The sequence below is a fragment of the Hyperolius riggenbachi genome, chromosome 11, assembly GCF_040937935.1.
Source record: "Hyperolius riggenbachi isolate aHypRig1 chromosome 11, aHypRig1.pri, whole genome shotgun sequence".
In the NCBI taxonomy this organism is placed as follows: Eukaryota; Metazoa; Chordata; class Amphibia; order Anura; family Hyperoliidae; genus Hyperolius; species Hyperolius riggenbachi.
Window position 1 is genome coordinate 76625712 of NC_090656.1, and position 27813 is coordinate 76653524.

The window sequence follows — 27813 nt, forward strand, 5'->3', positions numbered from 1 at the left end:
CTCACCACTCACTGCTACAGTTGCTGGTTCTTTTCCCCTCAGAAAGACATATACCAGGGCTCCCATAGCGTAAAATTGTTTAAAAAAATTTATTAATAAAAAGATTGCACACTTACAAACATATCCAGGGTAACTTCGCACAGAGTTTTTGTGGGCTCCACCCCAAACGTTGGCCACCGGGTTGGCTGTAGAGTGCTGTTTCTGTCACCTTCCCCGCTGCGTCCACGTTCCTTCCCTCAGATTATGTTATGGCCGCGTGTACTTGACCGGTTTCGTCGCACTAGGCGACTCCTCAGATTGCTGATATCTTTGGGCGCAGCAAATTTTTGAGACTGTATTTATTCGTGTGATTGGTAGCAGCGCACCACCAACAGCTTTCTCACCCATTTTAGAGATCAGCGCAGTATTTGGAGTTTTTACTATTAGGATACTTTTTATCCCCATAACCAAAAAGTGGGCGGAGACGAATAAAAATTTCATTGTGAAAATATAAACTACAGTCATTCTTACACTGATAATGGTAGGGTTCTCAAACTTTGCACAGTTGGTCACTGGATGACTGGGCTTAATAATCAGAAAGGTAGGTGGAGCCTACAAAGGCCAATCAAAATTCACCTATTGTTTTTCAAGGGGAATATTGCTGCTATTCTTGCACTCTTAATGGCACAAGCCTCAAACCTGTTACAGTTGGTCATTGGGTGACTGGGGATCAAATTCAGAAAAGGGGTGGAGCCACAGCCAATCAAATTTTGTTTCATTTTAATTCAAATTATTGATGCCAAAGACTGCAGAACTCACAAACTAGATCATTGAAAAATTGTGTGTTAGGGCCTTTTTCCACTAGCCTGCGATTTGCGATTTGATTCTGATCGCAAATCGCAAGGTACATTAAACTAATGGAAACTGCAGCAGCAATTTCCATTAGTGCGATCCGATTGCGATGCGATTTTGGTCAAAGCGCAATCGCCGTCCTTCCGTGTTTTGTATGCGATTGAGCTGTACTATGAGTATAGTAGCTCAATCGCAATCACAATCACATGGTGGAAATGAAAACGTGATTGCGATCGCGATCAGAATCGCGATCGCAATCGCAGTCGCATTTCATAGTGGAAAAGAGCCCTTAATGTTAGAAAAAGAGAACAGAGCCAACACCAGCCAAATACATATCCGGGCAACGCCAGGCCATAAGATAGTTGTGCTATAATTCCTTTGTGTTGGGAGCAGTAGTAAAGAACTGCATGATACAGTTTTAAGACCATTACCCAAAAGGCTTTAAAAGAAGGCAAAGAGAGTTGGCATTCATAGCTTTTGCCAATATGTACAAATTTGCTGAGATTTTTAACTAGGTCCAGCAAACTTTTTCAAGTAATGAGGCCCGCCTAATATCACTTAAAGCTACGATAGGATATTACATTACCTTAGGGAAACTGTACTTGTGCCTGCTTTAAAGTGCATCTAAAATGAGAAGTGTATGGAGGCTGCCATATTTATTTCATTTTAAACAATACCAGTTGCCTGGCAGTCCTGCTGGTCTATTTGGCTGCAGTAGTGTCTGAATCACACCAGAAACAAGCATGAAGCTAATCTTGTCAGATCTGACAATGTCAAACCCCTGATATGCTGCATGCTTGTTCAGGGTCTATAGCTAAAAGTATTAGAAGCAGAGTATCGGCAGGACAACCAGGCAACTTGCATTGCTTAAAGGGAACCTGAGGTGAGAGGAATATGAAGACTGCCATATTTATTTCCTTGTAAACAATGCCAGGTTCCTGGAATCCCTGTTGATATTCTAGCATAAGTAGTGTCTGAGACAAAACCCTGGAACAAGCATATGGCCAATCAAGTAAAACCCGAGTCAGAGTACCTGACCTGTTGCATGCTTATTTAGGGTCTATGGCTAAATGTATAAGAGACACCGGATCAGGAGGACTGCCAGGCAACTGGTATTGTTTAAAATAAAACCAATAAGGCAGCCTTCATTTCTCTCTCACCTCAGGTTCCCTTTAACCCCCTTGGCGCTATGATTGTTTCCAGATTTTAGGGTCTAAAAGTGGTACAATTCTTTTGCATGTTTTTAGACCCTAAAACCGGGAAATCGTGCTGCTAGGTAGATCTGCAGCAGCTGATCACTCTCCCACCTCCCTGGGATCCAGCGCTGCAGTTATCCCTTCGTTCTCCGAGTGCTGATGTACAGTGGGTTGCAAAAGTATTCGGCCCCCTTGAAGTTTTCCACATTTTGTCATATTACTGCCCCAAACATGAATCAATTTTATTGGAATTCCACATGAAAGACCAACACAAAGTGGTGTACACGTGAGAAGTGGAACGAAAATCATACATGATTCCAAACATTTGTTACAAATAACTGCTAAGTGGTGTGTGCATAATTATTCGGCACCCTTTGATCTAAGTGCAGTCAGTTGCCTATAGACATTGCCTGATGAGTGCTAATGACTAAATAGAGTGCACCTGTGTGTAATCTAATGTCAGTACAAATACAGTTGCTCTGTGAGGGCCTCAGAGGTTGTCTAAGAGAATATTGGGAGCAACAACACTGTGAAGTCCAAAGAACAGATGAACTGTGCTTCCGGGCAATTGATGGGGGCGTTCTAGCGTGATGACGTAGGGCGTGGTGTTGCTGAGCTCTGTCCCCGGCTTCCTCCACCCATAGCGCTTCGGCTTGTCTGCCTTAACTCCGAGGAATAGCGGCGGCCGAACTTGGACAGTGGGACAGTTGGCCTTTCTAGAGGCGGAGAGAGGCGGAAGGAAGCAGCAAGGAGCTCCCGGCAGGTGGCAGGCGGGACGCCGTAGTCCGAGAGACGCAGGAGCGTCATCCATAGCACTCCCACGGGATCAGCGGGTGAGCAGCAAGAAGCTTCCGGCAAGCGGCGAGTGGAACGCCGGAGTCCGGGAGACGCAGGAGCGTCACACACAGTACTCCCGCAGGCACCCCATGTGATCGGGGAAAGAGCTGGCCGGTTGAGAAGCAAGGAGCTCCCGGTAAGCGGCAGGCGGAACGCTGCAGGCGGCAGGCGGAACGCTGGAACCTGAGAGACGCGGGAGCATCATATACAGCACTCCCGCAGGCACCCCACGCTGGGCGGTTGAGTGCGGACTAAACGCTGCTGGATCTGCATATTCCGGAGGTGATATTCACCGGCCTGCTGAGACAAGCTGAGAGCAATAGGAGAGCACGGAAGCTGGGTCCCTGGAAGGGGTGAGTGGACTCTGGAAAAGCCAGCACCTACACCTTATCAAGTAAGAGGGGAGCGAGGGGAAAAACGATTTATTAGAAGCTCAAAAGAACCTCATTTCTATACTCATTTTTATACTGACTGGGGTCAACAGAAGATAAAAGCATTAAAATGACAGGTCGCAGCAGGAAAAAAGAGGAGGCAGAAGAAAGTTTAAATTCTTCGCAGAGATCTGCAAAGGACTTCTTCCCAAAGACAGGAGGGGCCGGAGGGATGGGTAAACAGACAGAGAAAACCTTGGCTGGGGGCCAGGGTGCTGGCACTGACCCACATGAGATACCACCTAAAGGCCAGAGGAATCTAGACGATATCTGGCATTTTTTAAAAACCCTCCCCACTAAACAAGACCTTACTGAACAAGCGGAAAAAATTGTTGCCTCTACTAAAGCTGACTTGGAAGTGATACGTGAGGCTTTGCATACTACAAACAGTAAAGTGGATAAATTAGAAGCCACTATAATAGAGATACAGGCTAAAACCGCCAAACTATGGGAGGAGAGAGAAAGGCAGCGTTATTATTGCGGATCACTTAGATACCAAATTGAAGATCTACAGAACAGATCAAGGCGAAAGAATATTAGAATACGGGGGCTCCCTGAAATTTATAAACAAGAAGACTTGCATTCCACCATTACATTAATGTTTAATAAGCTACTCGATAGGCCCCCAGATCAGTTAATAAAGATTGAGAGATGCCATAGAGCGCTGAGACAGATTCCCAGAGAAGAGGAACAACCAAGAGACATAATCTGTCGGTTACATCATTTTTATGAGAAGGAAGCAATTATGGAGGCAGCAAAAAGGCAGGAAAATATTCTGTGTGAGACACATAAAATTCAGCTTTATCAAGATCTGGCCCCAAGCACCCTACAGCAGAGAAAGGCCATCCGTCCGCTGCTACAAGTACTACAAAAAGAAGGAATACAATATAGATGGGGATTTCCATTTAGTCTAACAGTGAGGAAGAATCAAAAATCCTTTTTTTTGAGGCACCCAAGAGACCTTCCAGAGTTCTTTCAGTTCTTAGCAATGGTACCTGTTGAGATCCCTGAATGGGACCCAGATAATGATATATTGGAGAGAAAGCCGCAAAGGCGTAGATGAACGAGTCGATGAATACATAGAATGGAACTGAACTGAGCCTCTTTTTTTTTTTTTTTTTTTTTTTCTTCTCTTCCCCTCGGCGCGGCTACCTGGACAGATGCAACACGATTAGATACAGAGATAACGATATGGGGAAAGGAGAGCAACTTGCAACCATAACACGATGAGGGGATAAGGAAAGTAAATAAGGGAGAGAGAGAGTTGTATATATACACTGATACCTGATGCACAGTAAATAGAGGCTAATTAATATAGACACGCTAAGTCACATGTAATTCTGAATTAGAAGGGGGGAGACACAGAATAAATAAGGCCCATAGGGGAAGAAGATGTAGCACATGTTTTATCACGGAATATAAATGTTGTCCAGGTGGTCGCAAACAGGGAGTTGGGGGTAGGGGGAGGAGGGGGGGGGGGAATGAGGTGGGATGGAACTGTTAGTAATTATAATTAATACATGTATAATTGATTTTCAATAGTCTGTGTTATACTTTTTTGTTAGAATCAGACTGCCTGCGGTTCTCTGGACAGGGGTAATATGAAGAGTCACAATATAAAATTGGGAAGCTATGTGAGGAAGGGGATTGGGGAGGGTAGATAGGGGAGGTTGGGATGGTTAACCACTAGAAAACACATTGGAGATAAGGAAACACATAGGGATATATTGGGAGGCTGGGGGAGGGGTGGGTGGGTTAGGGTAAAATTTCAGAATAAGGGCGGGGGGAGGGATTATAGGGGTACACTTTAGGAAGGGGAATCAGTGAAATTGGAAGAGAGGATAGGGGAAGTCACTACTCACTAGGTGAAGAAGAATAGGAAATAGCCCAGACAGCTGCAGGCAGGAAGATAAAGCGTTAAAATGTTTTGCTTAAGAACATTGGATAAAAGAAACAAATACAGGAATAACTTTGGGGTTCATATATGGGGAAGGGGGTGACCCCTTGGAATTATATGTCACTATTATGATAATTCAAGAGTCATAGAATAAATAATATTGGGTTCGATACAGGAAGTTGAATGTAAACTGAAGAGGGCATGGGTTGGTACTCTCCCGGGTGCGTTTCAGAAGGAGGAAGGGACTATTTAAGAAGATAGGAACATAGGAGACTCAGAGAATGGAAAGTGGTGTAAAGCATTATATAGAGATAGATAAATAAGGTAGTAAGGGGTAAGGATAAATACTGCATCCGGGAGGTTGACCACCCCGTGCCTTCTAGTAAAGTACTTCATAATGTATTGATTTATACCTTGACTGTATACGCTGATTATTCCTGTTCTAATGAGACTTCAAGGAGAGGAAATGGAATGTATACATAATTATCATTGAACTGGTCAGGGGGCAGCTGGAGGATACAGGCAACCAATGGTTTATAATTGAGAATATTGATGGCCTCTAGGAGGGAGAGGAAAAGGGGGGGGGAAGCTGGGAAAGGGATGAGCAGAGAGGGATCTAAAGTACGGAACCCTGTTACCCGAAAGCCACCCCTGAATTATGCAAAAGAGGAGACGTAGGGAAGAGGGGAGGACACCCCTATGTGGGGGTGGGTTTTTTTTTTTTTTTTTTTTGCTCAGATATGAAAAGTGGGAGGAGGTTTGGGGACGGGGACGGGGACACATGCCCTTGGGTATTACCTGGTACGATTACCCCCTGGGGCTGAATGCCCAAAAGAGGTAGGAGTAGATACGGGAGATCATCCTACAGGTTAGGAGCGCGATGCTCAAAAGCCCTCAATAGGAGGGTAGGAGTGGATGATGTCCACTCACAAGAAGAATTGGATGGACATAGTGTGAGGTGTACATCCAAACCGAAAGAGAGTGAAAGAGAGAGTGGTGTTGGAAGTGAGGGAGTGAATGGTTGGTGCATGAGGGAGGTCAGATGGAGGATGGGCTGTGCTAAAGGGAGGAGAATACAGAGCCCTAGGAAATATAATGGCACATCTTAAAATTGTGTCCCTGAATGCTCGCGGTCTTAATAAACCAGAGAAGAGGTCCTCTTTTCTGCAAGAAATACATAAAATGGGAGTTGGGATAGCAATGATTCAAGAGACTCATTTTAAAACCCCGGATCACCCAAAATTAACTAATAAAAGATTTCCTAATGCCATATATAGTTGTGCGTCGGATGCCAAAAAAAGAGGGGTAGCAATTGTCTTCGCTAGGGGGGTTTCCCTGGAGGACCAAGAGATTTATAGAGATGTAGAAGGGAGAATCCTCCTGGTAAAGGGAATGTATAATTCCCGGAAAATAACGCTGGGAACTTATTATGCCCCTAATAATAAGCAATTAGATTTCCTCCACCAGCTCATGGGGGCAATCGACGACTTCTCGGAAGGAACCGTAGTAATTGGTGGGGATTTAAATCTTACACTAGATCCGTTGATAGATTCTTCCTCCGGTAAAACCTTCCTCACTTATAAAGGTATTAGAAGGGTTAGGAAAATGCTACAAGATAGACAACTATGCGATATTTGGCGTCTTCAGCATCCTACAACGAGGGATTACACATATTTCTCCCCTTTGCATAAAATGTATTCCCGTATTGATTACTTTTTTGTATCACATAATTTACTCTCTGAACGGGTGGAAGCAAACATTGGTTGCTCAACCCTTTCGGACCACTCTCCTGTGTTTTTGAAAGTAAACCTAGAAACTAAGAAACATAAATCCTTTCAATGGAGATTGAACTCATATTTGTTACAGAAAGAAGATGTAAGAGATAGGATATTGAAGAGTATAGAAACATATTTTAACCTGAATAAAGTTGAGGATATGTCCCCCCTTGTTGTTTGGGAGGCACATAAATGTGTTATTCGGGGAAATCTAATTCAGGAGGGAAGTAGACTTAATAAGGAGAGGGAAAAACTAAGGGAAGAGTTATTAGCAAACATAGCAAGACTTGAACGACAGCATAAAAGATCAACAGTAGAAGAAACACTTAGGGAGTTAACGGTTGAAAGGGAGAAATATAGAACATTGATGTATACGCGGGCTAGATTTGCTTTGCAGAGATGTCAGCGGACCTACTATGAACATGGGAACAAAGGAGGTAAGTTTTTAGCCAGAGCCCTTAAAACACAACAACAAGCAAATTATATTCCCTATATAAATGACACGCAGTCCAAACAACATCATAGAAGTGAATCGATTGCTAGAATCTTTAAAGAGTTTTATGCGCAGCTGTATGGGATAGGCAGAGAGGAAACTGAGGAACATAGAGAGAGAAGACGTAGAGAAATGGAAGAATACATTGAGGAGGCAGAAATGCCAAAACTTAATGAGGAAGATAGACAGAAATTGGAGGATCCTATCACATTGGAGGAGGTGAAGGAGGCAATAGTCACCTCGAAGACAGGTAAGTCACCGGGCCCCGATGGGTTTGGAGCAGAGTATTACAAGAACTATAGAGACACTCTGGCACCACACTTGATGGAAGCTGTGAACTCGTTGGCGGAGAGAGGAGACGGCCATATGGGATGGGGTAGAGATTCACTGCAGTCATTAGTGACGGTTATTTTGAAAAAAGGAAAAGACCCGGCATTATGCACCAGTTATAGGCCAATAGCGCTTCTCAATGTAGATCTTAAGCTATTTACACATATTTTGGCAACTCGACTGGCAAAGTTACTCCCAAACCTGGTACATATAGATCAGGCAGGATTTGTGATACGTAGGGAGGCACAAGACAATGTCATGAGAGCAATAATGCTAATGCAATACGCTGAATCGGCCAGGTCCCCTGTCATGTGCCTCTCGACAGATGCCGAGAAGGCTTTTGACAGGGTAGACTGGGACTTTATAAAAGCAGTTCTGAGACATATAGGGCTGGGGGAAAATATGATGGGAAGAATCATGAGTGTGTACTCATCACCGTCAGCAAGGATTAAGGCTAATGGAATACTCTCGGAGCCACTGCAGATATTTAATGGTACTCGGCAGGGCTGTCCCCTCTCCCCGCTGATTTTTGTATTGACGTTGGAACCATTTTTGAGGAGGGTGAGGGCGGACGTCAGTATAGGTGGACTAAAGGTCGAAGCTACGATTCATAAGGTCACCGCATATGCGGATGACCTCCTATTTTTTCTAACAGGTACAATGGTTTCCCTTCCATGTCTTATGGCAGAATTTAAACGATATGGCTTTCTTTCAAAATTTAAAATCAACTGGGCAAAGTGTGAGGCTCTGGGAGTAGCGATACAACAGAGGGAATTGGAACAGCTTAAAGGGAATTTCCCCATTAGATGGGTATCAGGCACACTGAAGTACCTAGGGATAAATATTTCACCCGACATACAGAAATTATATCAAAATAATTATAAAACTATGGCACAGGAAGTGAAAAGAGATTTGAATCACTGGAATAGACCAGAGTTTTCGTGGTTTGGAAGAATTAGTATTCTGAAAATGAATATTATGCCAAGGTTACTGTATGTGTTTCAATCAGTACCAATTAAGGTTCCGGTGAAGTTCTTTGTGCAGCTGAGGAAGGACTTCCTCAGATTTGTCTGGTACTCCAAACCACCACGGATAAATTATAAATTGATGACACAGCCAAAGGAAAGAGGAGGCCTAGCAGTTCCAAATCCTCAGTTGTATCATGCCGCAGCCTCTTTAATTAGAATAGTAGACTGGCATAAAAATAATAAAGAAAAAGTTTGGGTAGAAATGGAACAACACTTGATAAATATACCCTTAACAGGGATTCCATGGATGAATAAGAAAGTCCAGATAGTTCATCCAGCTGGTTGTTTTTTAAATAATTCCCTGCAAATATTTCATCTATATGTCAATAGGGCACAATTAATAACACCACCCTCACCCTTACTCCCGATTTCGGATAATCCAGATTTTGTTCCTGGATATAGGAAAAAAGGTTCGGAAAGGCAAATCATTGGTCACCAGCAATTGAGGGCACATATGTTGATCAAAGATGGCCATTGGGAATCCCCACAGAATTTAGGTGTGGATCAGTGGAGCCTGTTGCAGCATAGGTCATTTATGAGATCACAAGGTACAAGAGCTGAATTCTCCAGAGGGCTTACGCCCTTTGAGAAAATGTGCACTGAGAAGACCCAGCTTAGAGGCCACCTCTCGAGGATCTACGATTTAATAAATTACCAACAAGACCCGACAAGGAAGTGGAGAACTAAATGGCAACTAGACTTACAAAAGGAATATACAGATACGGAATGGAAGAAAATATTATATCATACGTATAGGAGTTCAATCTCCACAAGAATACAGGAGTCTGGAGTTAAGCTATTAAGTAGGTGGTACTATACCCCGAGTAAATTAAGGAAGATGTTCCCAGGAACAGATCCGGGATGCTGGAGATGTGGGAGGGAGGAGGGGTCTCTGATCCATATTTTTTGGAGTTGTCAGAAAATTAAACCCTATTGGGCAGACGTCAAAAGGTATATGGAAAGAATAACTGGGCTGGCTCTGCAAGGAGACCCAGATTTCTACCTTCTACATGCCAATTCTTTAAGTATTAGAAGATATAAAAAATCTATATTGAGGCACTTAATAAATGCAGCGAGAATACAAATAGCTAGATGGTGGAGATCTGAACATGTTCCATCTGTTGGAGAATGGTTGAGAGAAGTAATGCACATATATCGAATGGAAACGTTAGTGCAAGAAAATAGAGAAGGAGAGACCATAGCACAAGAGGCCTGGAGGGGATGGAGTGACTTTATGGAGACTGAAGAATTTAGAAGATTAGGAAGTGAAGAGGAGGTGGAAGAAGATAGCGGCATTCATCAGGGAACTTAATTAATGGAAGTTGATGGACATGAACGGTTGCTCTGTAGGAATTGAAGCCTGGCATTCGGATCTGGCCTCCCTCGTGTACGGATGTGAAGGGATGTGTGAGAGTGGGATGTGTCTGAGATGTATGAGAGTTGTAGATAAGGGAGGTACCTATTAGTAGAAAGAAAAGGAGTAGGTTTGGGAAAGGTAGATAGAGCTTATAAGGAAGAGTTCGGTGACACCTGACAGGATAAGAAGAAGATATTTATTGCGACCTCTCTTATATTAGATGTTTTGGGTTTTTTTTGTGGTTTCCTCTTTTTCGGGATGTTTGGGGTTTGGTTTTTTATGTATTGAAATTAGTATTTTGATGACAATATAAAATGAATGATATGTGAAAACGAGTTATTTATATTTATAAAATTTGTATAAATAAAGAATCTATAAAAAAAAAAAAAGTCCAAAGAACACACAAGACAGGTCAGGGATCAAGTTATTGAGACATTTAAAGCAGGCTTGGGCTACAAAAAGATTTCCCAAGCCTTGAACATCCCACGGAGCACTGTTCAAGCAATCATTCAGAAACGGAAGGAGTATGGCTCAACTGTAAACCTACCAAGACAAGGCCATCCACCTAAACTCACAGGCCGAACAAGGAGAGCGCTGATCAGAAATGCAGTCAAGGGGCCCATGGTGAGTCTGGGCGAGCTGCAGAGATCTACGGCTCAGGTGGGAGACTCTGTCCATAGGACAACTATTAGTCATGCACTGTACAAAGTTGGCCTTTATGGAAGAGTGGCAAGAAGAAAGGCATTGTTAACCGAAAGCATAAGAAGTCCCGTTTGCAGTTTGCCACAAGCCATGTGGGGGACACAGCAACCATGTGGAAAAAGGTACTCTGGTCAGATGAGACCAAAATGGAACTTTTTGGCCAAAATGCAAAACGCTATGTGTGGCAGAAAACGAACACTGCACATCACTCTGAACACACCATCCCCACTGTCAAATATGGTGGTGGCAGCATCATGCTCGGGGGGTGCATCTCTTCAGCAGGGACAGGGAAGCTGGTCAGAGTTGATGGGAAGATGGATGGAGCCAAATGCAGGGCAATCTTGGAAGAAATCCTCTTGGAGTCTGCAAAAGACTTGAGACTGGGGCGGAGGTTCACCTTCCAGCAGGACAACGATCCCTAAACCTAAAGCCAGGGCAACAATGGAATGGTTTAAAACAAAACATCTGTGTTAGAATGGTCCAAAGTCCAGATCTAAATCCAATCGAGAATCTGTGGCAAGATCTGAAAACTGCTGTTCACAAACGCTGTCCATCTAATCTGACTGAGCTGGAGCTGTTTTGCAAATAAGAATAGGCAAGGATTTCAGTCTCTAGATGTGCAAAGCTGTTAGAGACATACCCTAAAAGACTGGCAGCTGTAATTGCAGCAAAAGGTGGTTCTACAAAGTATTGACTCAGGGGGCCGAATAATTACGCACACCCCACTTTGCAGTTATTGATTTGTAAAAAATGTTTGGAATGATGTATGATTTTCGATCCACTTCTCACATGTACACCACTTTGTATTGGTCTTTAACGTGGAATTCCAATAAAATTGATGCATGTTTGTGGCAGTAATGTGACAAAATGTGGAAAACTTCAAGGGGGCCGAATACTTTTGCAACCCACTGTAACCCTACAGCGAGATTGCTGGCTGTGGTGGTGACTACAGACTGATCTCACCGGGTAAGCAGAGCCTCGGCGTAGAGGAGGAAGAAGAATGGCAGCCAATGTCTGGATCCCCCAGGAGGTGAGTGAAAAAAAACGCCTGCTGCGCGCATTCTACATAGGCCTCCACCGGCTACCACTATTTTAGCTCGAGTTTAACGCTCCTGGTGTGTTTTTTCCACCCCGAGCTGGACTCGTGATTACCGCTAAGGAGGTTAAAAGGAAATAAATGACAGCCTCCATATCCCTCTCACTTATGTTGTCCTTTGAAGTGAGACCTGTACCCAGCACCATACAGTAGCATATGTAGGTGTGGGTGTTGTACTCAAGTGGAGGCGGCTGCTGAATCTACACTGTTGGAATCGTAGCATTCAGGTCTTTGGAAGGTACTGAGTTTTGTCTTGCTACACTTCTCAAGTGTGGTTTACTGCTGGGCCATGCCAGTTTCCTGGCTGTCATGCTGCACTTTCTGACTTTAGTTGTTTGAGTCACACAGCTTGTGGAGTCGGACCAGAGTCATGGCTTCTCATCTTGCATGCTCATTCTTGACCAGTGGCTTAGAGCCCGTTTCCGCTAGCCACAGAAAGTTTCCATTGACGTGAATTTATGCTCGCGATGCGGGTAAAATGATGGATAGCATGCTGCAGTTTGAAGAAATGTGTATACCATTTATGATTAGCAGCACTAGGAAAAATGTATGTTTTTGTTAGACTAGTGGTAGGTCTTCCCCGTGAGGGCCCGTCATCGCTGTGGGGAAGTCTAGTAGGGAATAATTGGTACAGCAGAAGGTAGTGGCAGCGCTCCCAAACAGACCCTGCACCTGAATTGACTACCTGCACAAGTATGCAGAGCTCGAATAACGGGCAGATTACACACCTTGCATTCAAAACAGGTACAGTAAAAGAGGGCGTTAGCTTCAGCATAAGTTGTGCACAAATTATCCCTGCTAGACTCTCCTACGGTGGTGACGGGCCCCCACAGGAGAGAACCTAACCACTAGTCGAACAGTGAAGCATATCAAATAGTGAAGCATGTATAAACTGTGAAAATTATCCAATTAAAGGTTTAAAATCTCAAACTAATGTAACTGTGCACCAATTATTCCCTGTTGAATATGCTTTACTTATTATTTATACTGAAGCCAACACCCTCCTTTGCTGTACCTGTTTTGAATGCAAGTTGTGTAATTTTGTCCATATTTGTGGAGCTCTGCACATATTTGCAGGTAGCTAATTCAGGTAGAGCCTCTGTCTGGAAGCGCTGCCAATGTCCCCTGCTGTGCATATACAAACACAGGAACAAGCTATCACTGTAAATCTAGTGATGGTACGAGAGATTTTCTGACCTACTCTTTCAGCTGCTGTTCAAGCTGTAGCCTAGGTTAAGAGATGTCTGCAGTACATTGTGAACGGTAAGTCCCGGATTTAATTAAAACAATTTCGTGTCATAGGCTTTTAGATTTTAGTTAGGCCATACTGATAGCTGGACAGTGTCTTTTTTATGACCATAGATAAACTAGAAAAGATTTAGTAGCTAAGATATAGTTTTTGGCTTGATCCTAGTAAATGCTTCTCATTTGACTGATGCTACAGTCATTATTCTGTAAGAATCTTTTTAATGGTCAGGAAAGCCTTTTGTTGTGGTGTGTTCTGACCAACATCTCACAAGATGATTACATTTCTGAATAATCCAGAGGAACCAGCTTCAAGTGCCTTATTAATTACATATTGGTATCAATGCATTCAGAACCATGAGATCAGCCCTCAGCACTTCCTCTTTAACACCAAATTAAGGGAAGTCTGTTATGCATAATGGGTGCAATACAGCAGGAACTAGTAATACCTGGCTACTCTGCAACCACGGCAGTATGACCCTGCAGTACTCTGTATCCTAGGTTCTAAGCATGCAGCACACGTACCCTAGGGCAGTGTTTCCCAACCTTTTCCGGCCCGGGGAACACTGTCTGACCAAATTTTTCCCCGGGGAACGGCGCGCGCGCGGTGGGGGCGATGCGGCCCCCGGTTGTTTGCGCGACCTAGTGGACAGTGCCGCTATGGGGGGGGGGGGGGCTGGGGTGCGGCTGCATAGCTGGCATAGTTGCCCCAGTGTAGGGAGTTTAGTTGCCTCAGTATAGTGCCCCAGTATAGCCAGTATAGTGCCCCAGTATAGCCAGTATAGTACCCCAGTATAGCCCCCCAGTATAGCCAGTATTGTGCCCCAGTATAGCTAGTATAGTGCCCCAGTATAGCCAGTTTAGTGCCCCAGTATAGTGCCCCAGTATAGCCCCCCAGTATAGCTAGTATAGTGCCCCAGTATAGCCAGTATAGTACCCCAGTATAGCCCCCCAGTATAGCCAGTATTGTGCCCCAGTATAGCTAGTATAGTGCCCCAGTATAGCTAGTATAGTGCCCCAGAATAGTGCCCCAGTATAGCCAGTTTAGTGCCCCAGTATAGCGCCCCAGTATAGCCCCCCAGTATAGCTAGTATAGTGCCCCAGTATAGCCAGTATAGTGCCCCAGTATAGCCAGTATAGTACCCCAGTATAGCCCCCCCAGTATAGCCAGTATTGTGCCCCAGTATAGCTAGTATAGTGCCCCAGAATAGTGCCCCAGTATAGCCAGTTTAGTGCCCCAGTATAGTGCCCCAGTATAGCCAGTATAGTGCCCCAGTATAGCCAGTATAGTACCCCAGTATAGCCCCCCCAGTATAGCCAGTATTGTGCCCCAGTATAGCTAGTATAGTGCCCCAGAATAGTGCCCCAGTATAGCCAGTTTAGTGCCCCAGTATAGTGCCCCAGTATAGCCAGAATAGTGCCCCAGTATAGCTAGAATAGTGCCCCAGGATAGCCAGTATAGTACCCCAGAATAGTGCCCCAGTATAGCCAGTTGAGTGCCCTCCCGCCCGTCCCCGCGGCCGCCGCTGTTATTACCTTGTTAACAGCGGCCGCTCTCCCCTCTCCGGCGCGTGTATATTCAAGCAGCGTATCTCCGGCTGCTCTGTGTGATGCACTGATGCGGAAGAAAGGAGGGCAGCGGCTTCCTGTAACGGCGATATGTATCGCCGTTACTATGGTAACCGAGCCCTGCCTCCTTCCGCATCAGTGCATCACACAGAGCAGCCGGAGATACGCTGCTAGCATATACATGGTCTGGAGAGGGGAGAGCGGCCGCTGCTAAGGTAATAACAGCGGCGGCCGCAGGGACGGGCGGGAGGGGGGATAAGACCACGGCACACCAGGCAACGTTCCGCGGCACACTAGTGTGCCGCGGAACAGCGGTTGGGAAACACTGCCCTAGGGAGTACTTGTGATAAGCCCAATCTACACGATACGATTTTTTATACGATTCAATTACGATTCTATTTACGATCCGATTAAATCCAACATGTCCGATCGGGATACGATTCGTTTCAATACGATTTTTATTGCAAAACAATGGCAAATCGAATTGAATCTAATCGAATCTCGATCGGACATGTTGGATTTAATCGGATCGTAAATAGAATCGTAATTGAATCGTATAAAGAATCGTATCGTGTAGATTGGGCTATAGGCCCTCTAAGTGTCATCACAGTCAATAATGATCACTATGAGACGGGGGGGGGGGGAGACATAAGGGACTGTGAATAGTATACAGTATATAAATAAATGTGAATAAGAATTTGTTTTAAAATGCATTTAGGGCTTGTTCACGCCTTCTTTTTTTGTTTTTTGTTTTTTTTAAGCGCAGGCAGTTTTAAAAATCGCCCTAAAAACGCTTGTGCAAAGATTCCCAATGAGTGTTCACATCTCAGCGTTTGTCCACTCGGCAAAGTGCTGCCTGTACCATTTTTAGAGCGTTTTTGCTACAATGGAAGGTATTGGAAAAACGCAAAAAGGCTCACAAAATCTTTGTGCAGCGATTGCGTTCGCGCTTTTAAGAATAAATACATTGTATTCTTTTCCGGGTCTAAGAGCTCACTTCCTGACTTGTGTCAGGAAGTGAAAAAATAGGATCGCTCTGCAAAAGCAATTTGAAAAGAGCTGTACACAAAATCGTAGCGCACAGGTAAGTACCGGGAGGGAGGAAAAACATCACTCACAAAATTGCAAAACACTCCATTTGCGATTTCGATTTCAGATGTGAACAAAGCCTTATACGCTGTTATATGCATCCATCATCCAAGACAGTAAAACCACCTAATACTGCATAGGTCTTGATTTTACCGCCACAATAGCTGACTTATCAAGTCATGGACTCCACAACTCCGATGGTGTCCTCTGGTATTTAGTACTGAGATCATTTAAAGAGAAACTGTAACCAAGAATTGAACTTGATCCCAATCAGTTGCTGACACCCCCTTTCCCATGAGATATCTTTTCCTTTTCACAAACAATCATCAGGGGGCTCTGTATGGCTGATATTGTGGTGAAACCTCTCCCACAGTGTGATGTCAGGACCATTCCTCTATGGATTTATTCAGTCCTGTGCAAGAGTTCTGGTCCACTTTAATGCTGGGACTGCACGGTACGTTTTCGCGGCTCGATTCTGCCGCCCGATCGATTCCCCGCTCGATACCGGGTATTGTCTTCTCTTCTGCTCGTTTTCCTGTGGTATCGAGCACGGAATCAATCAGGCGGGTGATCGGACATGTCGGAAATTATCAATCGAGCCATCTAAACGGCTCAATCGAGCGGCGAAAACGTACCGTGTATTCCCAGCATAACAGTGCTTTGACAATAGTAGCTTCTACAACAAAATGTTTTACCAGTTCTATAAAGGTAGACAAAACGTGTGTCAGGATTTGAGCCTTAAGCTGGTAATGTAATGTTATTTTGCTCTGTGTTATCCACTACATTTGTTTAGCTGAAACTCCTCGGTGGTCATGATTTATTGCAGGAGTACAGTAAAGAGGAATACCTCTGCTGACGTGTATGACATAAAGGGAGGGCTGCACGGTTTAATTACCAGCACAGCATTAATCTGAACTGTTAATAAGTTCTCTTGCTTGTCAGAGGGCCCCATAGATCAAGTGTAAACTGTGCGGTTAATCCTACCAGGGAAGCCAGCCAAGAAAATATTAGCACAAGGCAGATTTCTACCCTGGAAGAAGATGAGATTGTTCCACTACAAGCAGAAACATGCCAGATACAGCCTTAATTTCTCTAATCACATTTTGTGTGTTCTTATTCCTCCTGCCAAACAGAAAAGGTAGCAGCTACTATCAAGCAGGAGTATCCTCCAGTATCGTCCCCTAACACCCAGGATAAGCTGAAAGAGCCACAGAAGAGCTCTCCCAGCGAGCCGCCCCCAGCCGAGCAGCTGGCCAAGTCACAGGACACCATCGCTTTAGAGGGATGTACTGACGATGAAGCAACGGAGAGTGGAGGAGAAGGGATTTATCGGGAGAGGGATGAGTTTGTGGTGAAGATTGAAGACATAGAAATGCTCAAGGTAAGCAATCTAAATATTACATCATTTAATCCAACAGTGAAAGTTCTTCAATAGAAAGATGTGTAAACACTAGTGTATGTATTGGCTAGACTGGCTGAAACCCAGCTGGCCTTTAGAGAGCACTTATTTAAAATAGGTATTTGCTTGCTGTAGGTTAGTTTTTATTTACGAAGCTGAAGTGAGTGCATTAATTTTGCATGGATGACTAGCTTTACTGCAGGTGTTTGTTTCTGACTTAGTAAATTCTGAACTTAAGCACATACACTGGTCGATTTCAGCCATAGATCGATTGATTCTATAGAATTGATCAATTAATCAGAAAACGATTCTAATAAATCTATTGATCGATTTGCGGCCGATTTTGATCGTTTTCTATGGATTTGATCTTGACAGAATGGAAAATCTAGGCCAATAGAGTTGCATTGGATCTAATGGCCCAATGATGCATTTAGATCGATTTCCAATAGATTTCATTCTGAAATCTGTTCCTAGTGTGTGGCACACATCAGATAGATTCGTGTCAGTCGACTTGACAGGCATCTGACAGAAATCTATCTGATCGAATCTGCTGCAAATCTAGAAGTGTATGGCCACCTTTAGATAAGAAGTAGCCATCCTGAGTTGCAATCTCATGTTAGTTTGGTGTAATTCAAAACACCATGGGTTTTTTTTCTAGAAAAAGATAAACAGAATAAAGTGTTCTACGCTTTGAGTATTAAAGTGTGTGTTACGATGTTTAGTATATACAAAGTTGTGTTCATGTACACAATAAAAATTTTTTTTTGTCATTACATATTTTTGTTACGTGTCACAGTGTTGTATAAACAGCTGTAGAGTAGAAGTGTGCACCCCCCCCCGCATACATTACCTGCTCCGCCGGCGCGACTCCCCAGGTCTCCGCTGTCTTCTTCTCTGCTCTGGTCTCCGGGTCCGGCATGCTTCACTTCTTCCTGTCTGGGGGAAGTTTAAACAGCAAAGCGCCCTCTACTGTTTAAACTTCCTGCCGGGACAGGAAGAAGTCAAGCATGCCGGAGACCAGACCAGAGCGGAGAATACAGCGGAGACCTGGGGAGTCGCGCCGGCGGAGCAGGTAATGTATTGCAGCTGTATTGCGTCGGTCGTCGGGCACTCGAACGCCGCTAGCGACGCGCTCCCTACCCGCGGGCGAACGGCTGTAATTTCCCGCATGGAGTGATGGCCGGGATCGATCTATTTGGGGACGAAATAGATCGAAATTTAGCGTGTAGCGTGAACGATGTGACAGCAGATTCGATCGGCGGTGAATCGGTCTAGTGTATGGCCAGCTTTACTTATATACTTTTGTTCTGGATATTTACTATTGTTGTGTGTGTTAAATTTATAATGTGGGTTTTGTCTTTATCCATAACTTTTTTTGTTTGCTTCTGATTCCAGGAAGCATTGCACACTGGCAGGGAACCTCCAGCTATTTGGAAAGTCCAAAAGGCGTTGCTCCAGAAATTCATTCCTGAAATTAAGGAAGGTCAGCGGTCATTCGCTGCCACAAACAGTGTAAGTTTAACTCCTGTGGTTACCCTGTGTTTCCCCATCTGTCAATTGTTTGCAGGAGAATGGCAGTGTTTGGTAACACCGTGCATGTCATGTTTGACACGTGGCGCGTTACCAGGCCGCCAAAAACACTCATGTCTCGTCTGAGGACAGGAACCACTGTGCTCAGATATAACTTCATGGGTGGCTTGCCTGTCCACCACCTGTGCTGAGGACTAGGGCCTGACCGGCAAATGGTAGTGGCCAACAGGCGTTGAATTCACCACCTTTAGCTGTTCAGAGAAAAAATGCATCAAACCAGCTGAAAGAGTGCAAAAACAACTTGTGTGAAGCATTGACTGTTGCATTTCCTCCTCCTCCTTTGTGTGTTCAGTCACTGAGAAAATGTCCATCAATGATGCTGCTTCCATGGACTGTTGGCAAACACATAAAGAACCTCTGTCACGAAAATCTTAAAGCGAACCCGAGGTGTGTTTGAAGAATGTGATCTGAATACAGAGGCTGGATCTGCCTATACAGCCAAGCCTCTGTTGGTATTCCAAACCCCCCTAATGTCCCCCTACACTCTGAAATCAGACATAGATCACAATCGCGCTGTGCGGCTGTGTTTACATCTGTAGTGTCAGTCTCGGCTGCTCCCCCACCTCCTGCAGAGCTCCGATCCCTGCCCCCCTCCCTTCCCTCTAATCAGCGAGGAGGGAAGGGAGGCAGGCGGGGATCGGAGTTCTGCAAGAGGTGGGGAGAGCAGCAGACTGACACGATAGAGAAAAACACAGCTGCTGCGACACTGTGTGTCGACAGCACGGCTGTGATTTATCAGGGATTGCAGAGTGCAGGGGGACCTTAGGGGGGTTTGGAATACCAACAGAGGCTGGGCTGTATAGGCAGATCCAGCCTCACTATGCAGATCACATTCTTCAAACCCAGCTCGGGTTCTCTTTAACACTTTAAATACATGTAAATATATACAAATAAGAATGTATGTTTCTTCCAGAGTAAAATGAGCAATAAATTAATTTTCTCCTATGTTGCTGTCACTTACAGTGATAATACCGACCGATTTTAGACTAGCCCATCTTCTCATGGAGGTGTTCTCAGGGCTTTCTTTATTTTTAAAAACACTTAGTGAATGGCAGTTTCTCCATCCAACTGTCAAAGTGTGCAGGGAGGCTGGCTAGCTTCTTTATATAAATCTTTTTCAGGGAATGTCTTTATAAAGAATAAAGGCCATACTGAGAATCCCCTATGGAGAGATGATCTAGCCCAAAATCTGTTGGTAATGTCAGATTTCTACTGCTTACTGTAAGTGACAGCAACATAGGAGAAAAGTAATTTATGGCTCATTTTACTCTAGAATAAATAAACTTATTATTTGTATGCGTTTTAAATTTTAAGATTTTTTCACCACAGTTCCTCTTTAAGGAAATAAATAATGATTTCCCCAGTGTAATCATTTGAGGGCTTCTAATATTTATTTTTTAGTGAAAACGCACACATATCCATCATTTCTAATGTGCATACACACACGTAACTTGGGAAATGGTAACCACACATTTAATTCTGAGCTGTGTTGTGTTTTTAAGAAATGCACTCCTCATTAATGGATATTGGCGGCTAGTCTATTTACTTTTTGTCCTGCATTTTCTCCTTGTCAATAAAATGCCTTTTAAGCTCTGCCAAGCAAGAAAATACTCAGAATATTTTGATAATACTTTTTCACCTACCGTACATTTCGGTTTATTTTCGACTGCAGAGAGCTGAAATTGTATTTTAAAGCGAAGATTAAAAATTATCTCCAAGGAGAAAACACAGTAAGAAAAGTTAGTTGAATGAGGGCCATTGTGTCAAAAATGAATGCCTAAGGACCTGTTTCCACTACATGTAGATTGGGTGCAGAATGGATGCGGAAAAACTGACTCCAATGAATGCCTATGGGAAAATCTGCATCAGAATATTTGAGTTTAGTGAAAACAGGCCCATAGGATTTCATTGGAGTCAGTTTTTCTGCATCCATTCTGCATGTCAGAGGCGTCTGAGCCATTAGGCAGCTATAAATTCTTGCCTAGAGCGACAGGAGGAGGGAAAGGCGCTACTGCACTGAGTAGTGAGAGAAGAAATGCCTCTCAGCTCACTCAGGTATCAATTTACACAGCAGCAGCAGCAGCAGCGCCTGACTCGACTCATAACTGATTTACTGACTGATTCATTCATTTCCTTCAGCTCAATAATTCAAAGAACCACAGTAATGAATGAGTCAGTGAGAGAAGGCACTCATCCTAGTCAGGGATCCAAGCACAGCATCAGCTCCTGAGTCCTGAGATTCATTCAGTCCCCCTCTGTCTGCTAGTGGTAACTGAGTGGAAGTAGAGACTGTGTAGCAGCCAGGCATTGACAGCCCCCCAGGCCGCCTTTCTTTCAGTGATTTAGGGTTGGTCCTGTGTCTGCTGTATTAAGGTTTGTTGTTGTTGTAAGCAGGGCCGGATTTGTACTCTTTACCGCCCAAGGTCACTGTCAGCAGCCACCCCCCTCTAGTATAGGTAGCCTGTTGACCCTTAAACCCCCCCGCCCTCCTCAAGTTTTGATAGTCTGACTCCCCCTTCCCTCTGACCCCTCCCCCCTTCCCTTTAGTATAAGAAGCCAGTTGACACTCCCCCTTACGTATAGGTAGCCAGGTGACCCTTCCTGCCCCCCACCCAGTTTAGTCTGCTGCCCACCCGCCCTTGATCCTGTGGTGCCCTAGGCCATGGCCTATGTGGCCTTGCCTTAAATCCGGCCCTGGTTGTAAGGCATTGTAAAACACTAGGCTAGCTGATAAAAGTGCAATTAGAGTGCAGGCAAGCTGGTAAATATACACAGCATGATGCAGAGGAGGGTCCATGGGAAAAAAATCTGTCTGGTCTCTCCCCATTGTTAAAATGACTGCATGTGCAGATAAGGTGTTAAACAGGTTGAAAAGTTTTGACAGTCCCTAGACTCCAGGAGGACTTGTGTGAGAGACAGGGACAGCAGTCCTATTACCGGCAACTAGCCTCTGTTTAATGTGGGCTGCAATACAGATTAGCTTTCTGCTCCATCTCGGGCTATTCTCAGTCTCACTCCACTCCTCCTATCTCTGGGCTAGTGCACAACAAAATCGCAATAGCAATCGCTAGCAATTCGCGAATGTGACTTTGTGAAGCGATTTTTGAAAGAATCGCTCCAATAAATGCTACCTGCAGCATGTTTGCAATTTTAAAAAATCACTACACTGCTGTGGGAACACCCTCCATAGGGTAACATTAGCCCAGCACTTTTCAAATTGCTGTAAATTTGAAAAACGCTCTGAAGCACTCTTGGTGTGCACCAGCCTTCTTCATTCACCTTTGTTTCCCTCTTTCCCTAGTGCTGGGTGTCTGTATCTTCTTGTCATACAGGAAAGCTAAATAAAAGTCCAATCCTGGTGAGGCAAATATCTTCTTCCCTCAGCTTTTCTCTCCTTATTATTTTTCTGCATAAGGGATCAGACACACTATAAGGTAGTGAAAACTGGGATTAGTAGAGATGGTGGTGAAGGGGAGGACATAAGTAGGTGTATATGGGGCGGGGGGCATGGGGGGATTGGCCTTGAGGGATTGGCCATACTTCTGTTGACTAGACAGCTGATCGACCAACCGTTTTGATATTAGCAAATCGAATAAAAAATTTTGGGTGGAAATTTGTTGAATGTATCAATCTGAGATGTTGGGAAATCTTGGGCCAATGTGGTTGTCAGGTGCGATAATCATGGAGTGCGATAACCACGAATTATAGACAAGACTGAAACCTCAGCCGCTGTCCCTCAAAATGTATTGTGCCCCCCTGATGCCTGTACTTTACCTGTCACACTGTTCAGAGTGTCCTTGCTGTATTTCCGCATTGGCGCTCCACATCATTACTGGCATATACGACATGAGGTGAGTGTGTGACATAAAGTGTGTGTGTGTGTATGTTGTGTATATAGTGTGTGTGTGTGTGTGTGTGTGTGTGTGTGTGTGTGTGTGTGTTGTGTATGCCGCAATAAGTATATTTTATGGTGAAACACTCTGCTGCATTACAACTATTTTCTGGTGAACCTATGCCGCAGTAAGTGTATTTTCTGGTGAAACTCTGCTGCGTTATGATTTTTGGGGGTGAGGTTCACCACAGAAGTGGTGTTCATCACGAGGGGTGGGGGGTATGGGGGCAATCACGGGGGGGGGGGGGGGATCACCACAGGATTTCTCGCCTGGAGTGACAAAATGGCTAGAGACGCCCCTGCTGCATGTAGTGGAAACAGGCCCTTAGGCTCGGTCCACGCCTGTGCGGATGCAGCATGGAAAGGAACACGCATCCGCGAGATGAATGCGTCCATTCTGCATCAGTTTTGTGCAAATACACAGTTCCGGATCCGTTGTGTCCGCAGCGTCACTACGTCGGCCTGTATGCATTGCTGCTCGATTGTCTCGCTGACACTGCTTGTCCCCGCGCTCTGTCCCTTCAGCAGCCTGGGGGCCAGCAGAAGCATAGCTCTCCATAGGCTTCAGCAGGCCACTTCTCCCTGGCAACCGGGAGAGTTTTTATTGGTTCAACATGAGCTGAAGATCCCCATTGGTCTGCTGTAGCTCAATAGAGAATCCCTGGCCACCAGGCTGTTCAGAAGGACCGAGCGGCAGCGATGGACGGCGGGACACGTGAGTATTACATCAGGACAATGAACACCACTGACAGTGTCTATTCTCATAGGGCTTCGCTGGGCATATTTTCCCGCCCAATGCGTGAAAAAGTGCAAAGTCCGGACTCTATGCTTTTGCATTTCGCAGCACACAGATCGTACACGGATCTGTGTTTTTTAACAAATGGAAGCGGGTTCTATTTTTAACATATTACGCTTACTGTGTTTTTGAAGAGCTTTAAAGAGAGTCTGAAGCGAGAATAGATCTCGCTTCAGACCTCATATATAGCAGGGGCACGTGTGCCACTGCTAAAATGCTGCTATCCCGCGGGTTAACGGGGGTCCCTGTCCCCCCAAATCCCCTCCGTAATGCGGGGGAGCGCTTCCGCATTGGGGCAGGGCTAACCGCCGCAGCCCTGCCCCACGTGCGTCTGTCAGCGCGTATCTCCGCCTCTCCCCCGCCCTTCTCAGTCTTCCTTCACTGAGAGGGGCGGGGGAGAGGCGGCGATGCGCGTCTGATAGACGCGCTGGGAGGCAGGGCTGCAGCCGTTAGCCCTTGCCTCCAGGAAGCAAAATCAGTGACCAAGTCTGCGACCAAGGTTTGCGGGGGTGGTTGGGGGGTCAGGGACCCTCGTTCAGCCGCGGGATAGCGGCGTTTTAACAGGGGCACACATGCCCCTGCTATATATGAGAGCTGAAGCGAGATTTAGTCTCGCATCAGTGTCTCTTTAAAAATGTATCTCACTGATACGTTTTGAAAGCAAGTGTGAACCAAGCCTTACACTTTTTCTAGTGGAAACAGCTCAGTGAGGCCTTGTTCACATTGCGTTCCGTTCGCATGTCCATCTGCGTTGTGCGGTTTTTGACACAATTTTTTTTTTTTTAAGATTCCCAGCGCTTGGGTGGGCGATTCGTTTTTGTGCTTAGCAGTTTTCTAAGCATTTTGCCGAGCTGTTATGTAATTCACTCCCTGACGCAAGTCAGGAAGTAAACTCTTTGACCCAGAAAAGAATAAATACAATGTATTGATTCTAAAAAACGCGAGCGCAATTGCCTTATTGAGCTTTCTTGTACGCGTTCGCCGTTTTTTTTTTTTACTATACCTTTAATTGACGCGGAATCGCCCAGAAAATGGAACACGCACCGCTTTCCTAGCCGCACCGCGCACGACCAGCGCTGATATGAACCTTCTCATGCACATTTATTGGCTGGGGGGGGGGGGGCTTTTTTAAAAACCGCAGGCGGCCACAAAAGGAAACCGCCTGCAGTGTGAACGAGCCCTAAAAGCAATTTTTGTGTTTTGGAGCTAAATGGCTTTACTTGAAATTTCTCTGAGCTGTGATCACATGATTATACCTACAGGAAGCTGCTCGCTTTGATACATGCTGGGAATGAACTTCACCATCTATTAGTACTGGATTTCTCTCACCGCATGCATGAGTGAACTGTTTCCTGTGGGCATAGTCATGTGACCCCAGTTCAGAGAAAGTAAATTAGGCAGTGCAGCACTACATGTTGTTTTATACGGAGTGCACAGCACTTCAGATAGACTGTATGACGCGATTGTAGTTGCTAATTTAACCCTTAGACTGCCTCAGTCATCTATAGGCATTTGTGTTTCCGCATCCATAAACCATGGACGTCTTAAAGAGGTCTTGGTACAAAACTACTTCCACCTGCCACAAATGTCTTATTTGTATCTCCATACTCCTTTGCCATGGATGTCTAAAGGCATTTGGTACAAGGTTTTGGCTTGGTGCCTACATGATACTTGGCTTGGAATATGCAATTATTACTGCAAATAATTATAGCTTGAAAAAGGACCAAGTGCTTTGATTTTAAGATTTGATTGGTCCATTCGATTTTCATAATCTGATAATTGGCATAATTCCATATCTTAATAATTAGCATAATTCTCAATCCTCTCCAAATGTATTTAATGACCTGACTAATGTGGACTTTATTAAAGAGGAACTGTAACGACAAAACGGCCCCTGGGGGGTACTCACCTCGGGTGGGAGAAGCCTCAGGATCCTAATGAGGCTTCCCACGCCGTCCTGCGTCCCTCGGGGGTCTCGCTGTAGCCCTCCGTACAGCCGTGACGCAATATTTACCTTCCTGGCTCCTGCGCAGGCGCTCTGATGCCTCTCGGCGCCGAAGTAGGCGGAAATACCCGATCACCGTCGGGTCTGCTCTACTGCGCAGGCGCAAGTTTCCGGCGCCTGCGCAGTAGAGCGGACCCGACGGAGATCGGGTATTTCCGTCTATTTCCGTGCAGAAAGTCGCCACAGCGCCCCCGCTGGAGCCAGCAAAGATAAATATTGAACTGACAGTCGGCACAGTCGCCGGCTGTTCGGAGGGCTGCGGCGAGACCCCCGTGGGACAGAGGACGGCGTGGGAAGCCTCATTAGGATCCGGAGGCTTCCCCCACCCGAGGTGAGTACCCCCCAGGGGATCTTTTTAATGTTACAGAGTCTCTTTAAATGTCTTGGCATGGACTCCAAGCAATTTTTTTTTTTAAAGCTACAAGTGTTATTAATAAATGATGATTTGCTCTGTTGCTTAGCTGAGCAGTAAATCTCTCTGATCACTAGTGATTGGGTCACACAGTTTATTTTGAAACCTTATTCTGTCCATTCCTCAATGTCCTAGTTTGCAAAGTAGTTGGCAATGGATGAGAATAGCCTATGGCGACTCACGCTGAATAGTGTCATGGACCAAAAATGGCATTTATTTTATTCTGTATTTAGCATAAACCGCTCTACAGACCATTTACTGATGGCTAATGCTGTGTTCTCATATAGTCTACTGCTGTACATCTGCCCAGAGAGAACTGCAACAGACCAATAAACGTGGTAGATGGACTCCTGTAGATGGGAAAGTGTGGTCCCATTCACATATCAGTCTTCACTGTGCTTGGGTGTCTCCATGGTGATTTTGCAGTAAACATACTTGACCTGCGCTATTTTTGCACAAAGCTGATGAGTTGCCATTCATGCCATAGAATGGTATTCATTCACTCCCAAGTGCAGTGGATGCTCATAGACCTCCGGAGCAGTACAGCTTCTCCATGCCACTTGGGTACATTTCCACTCAGGGGACAGAAAAGAGATGTAGAGAGAAAATGTGTGGTAAAGAGGAGAACTGTAGTGAAAATGGCACAGTGAATACAATTTTTACAATATTAATTTATGAATTATTTACTCAGTTTGCCTGTTGTAAAATCTTTCATCACTCCAATTTACATTCTGAAATGTATCACAGATGGTGACATCTTTAGTCCTGGCAGGTGAACTCTGCGGAATGCTCGTTTCTGAGAAAGCTAAAGCCTGTAGAATATACCTTGTACCCCACGATGCTCTGGGTTGAGACTTCTGCATATCTAATCAGCTTAGACTTAGCATCACTGGTGGTGCAGGGTTACATACCAATGTACAGCAATATTGTATATAGATATAGGAAGTGTTGCTGATGCTGAGATCAGGAAAATCGCAGTAATGGGTATCCTGAATAATTGACTGCATTTTACTGTATGTCACTATAGTGCCGCTTTAATTTTACACTTTCTTCACATTTTTTCAATAGATAACTTGTTTTCAAGAGACATTATAACTGTGGTGGAATGGCAAAGCCCTGTTAACTGTTTCTCTTCTTTTCCTTCTCCATCTTGTCGCACAGTACCTTGGCTACTTTGGGGATGCCAAAACAAAATATAAACGCATATATGTGAAGTTTGTGGAAAATGCAAACAAAAAGGAGTATGTGCGAGTGTGCTCCCGGAAGCCCAAGGCCAAGGCCCAGCCCGCCCCCAGGTAAAAGCACTTCCTGCCAGCGCATTGTGGAGGAAAAGCAGCAGTTTCTCATTCATAATGTTTGTTTTTTCTGTTTTCTTTAATTATCTAGGCGCTGACATTTAAATGTGGATTTTCTGCCTTCTTCACACTGGCAATCGCAAAACGCCAGCAAAATCTCTAGCGTGTTGCAAAGTGATTTTCCCACGATTTCACTGTACAGGAAAGCGATTGTGGAGTGATTGCGTTTTGCGATTCGAATAATGTTGAAACGCAATCGGTCCAAATGGCTAAAAATGATGCATGCAGCGTCTTGGTGATTTTAGCAAATTGCTAATCGCTGGCGTTTGCTAAGGCCGGATCCACTCTAGAAGTGCTTTTCTGAGCGCTTTGTGATTGATTAGCGCTTTCTGAGCGCCTTTTAAAAACTTCTCCCAAAAATCGCAGCGGGTTTTTTTTTTGTTTTGTTTTTTTACCGCGAATTTAGTGAAAGGGAATGGGATACATTTTTATTATTTGAATTTTTTTTTTGTATTTTTCTCCACCCTTATTTAAGCTAGTGTAATTTG

At 44.7% G+C, this 27813-nt stretch overlaps 1 protein-coding gene across 1 annotated transcript in view; it reads left to right on the plus strand.

The window, feature by feature from the left end:
- Positions 1–27813, plus strand: part of QSER1 (glutamine and serine rich 1) — a 157332-nt gene that overhangs the window by 86885 nt on the left and 42634 nt on the right. The window contains exons 5-7 of the mRNA XM_068260999.1: positions 17010–17257; positions 18671–18787; positions 27132–27265. Of these exons, the coding sequence (XP_068117100.1) occupies positions 17010–17257; positions 18671–18787; positions 27132–27265 (499 nt within the window). The remainder of the gene's footprint in view (positions 1–17009; positions 17258–18670; positions 18788–27131; positions 27266–27813) is intronic.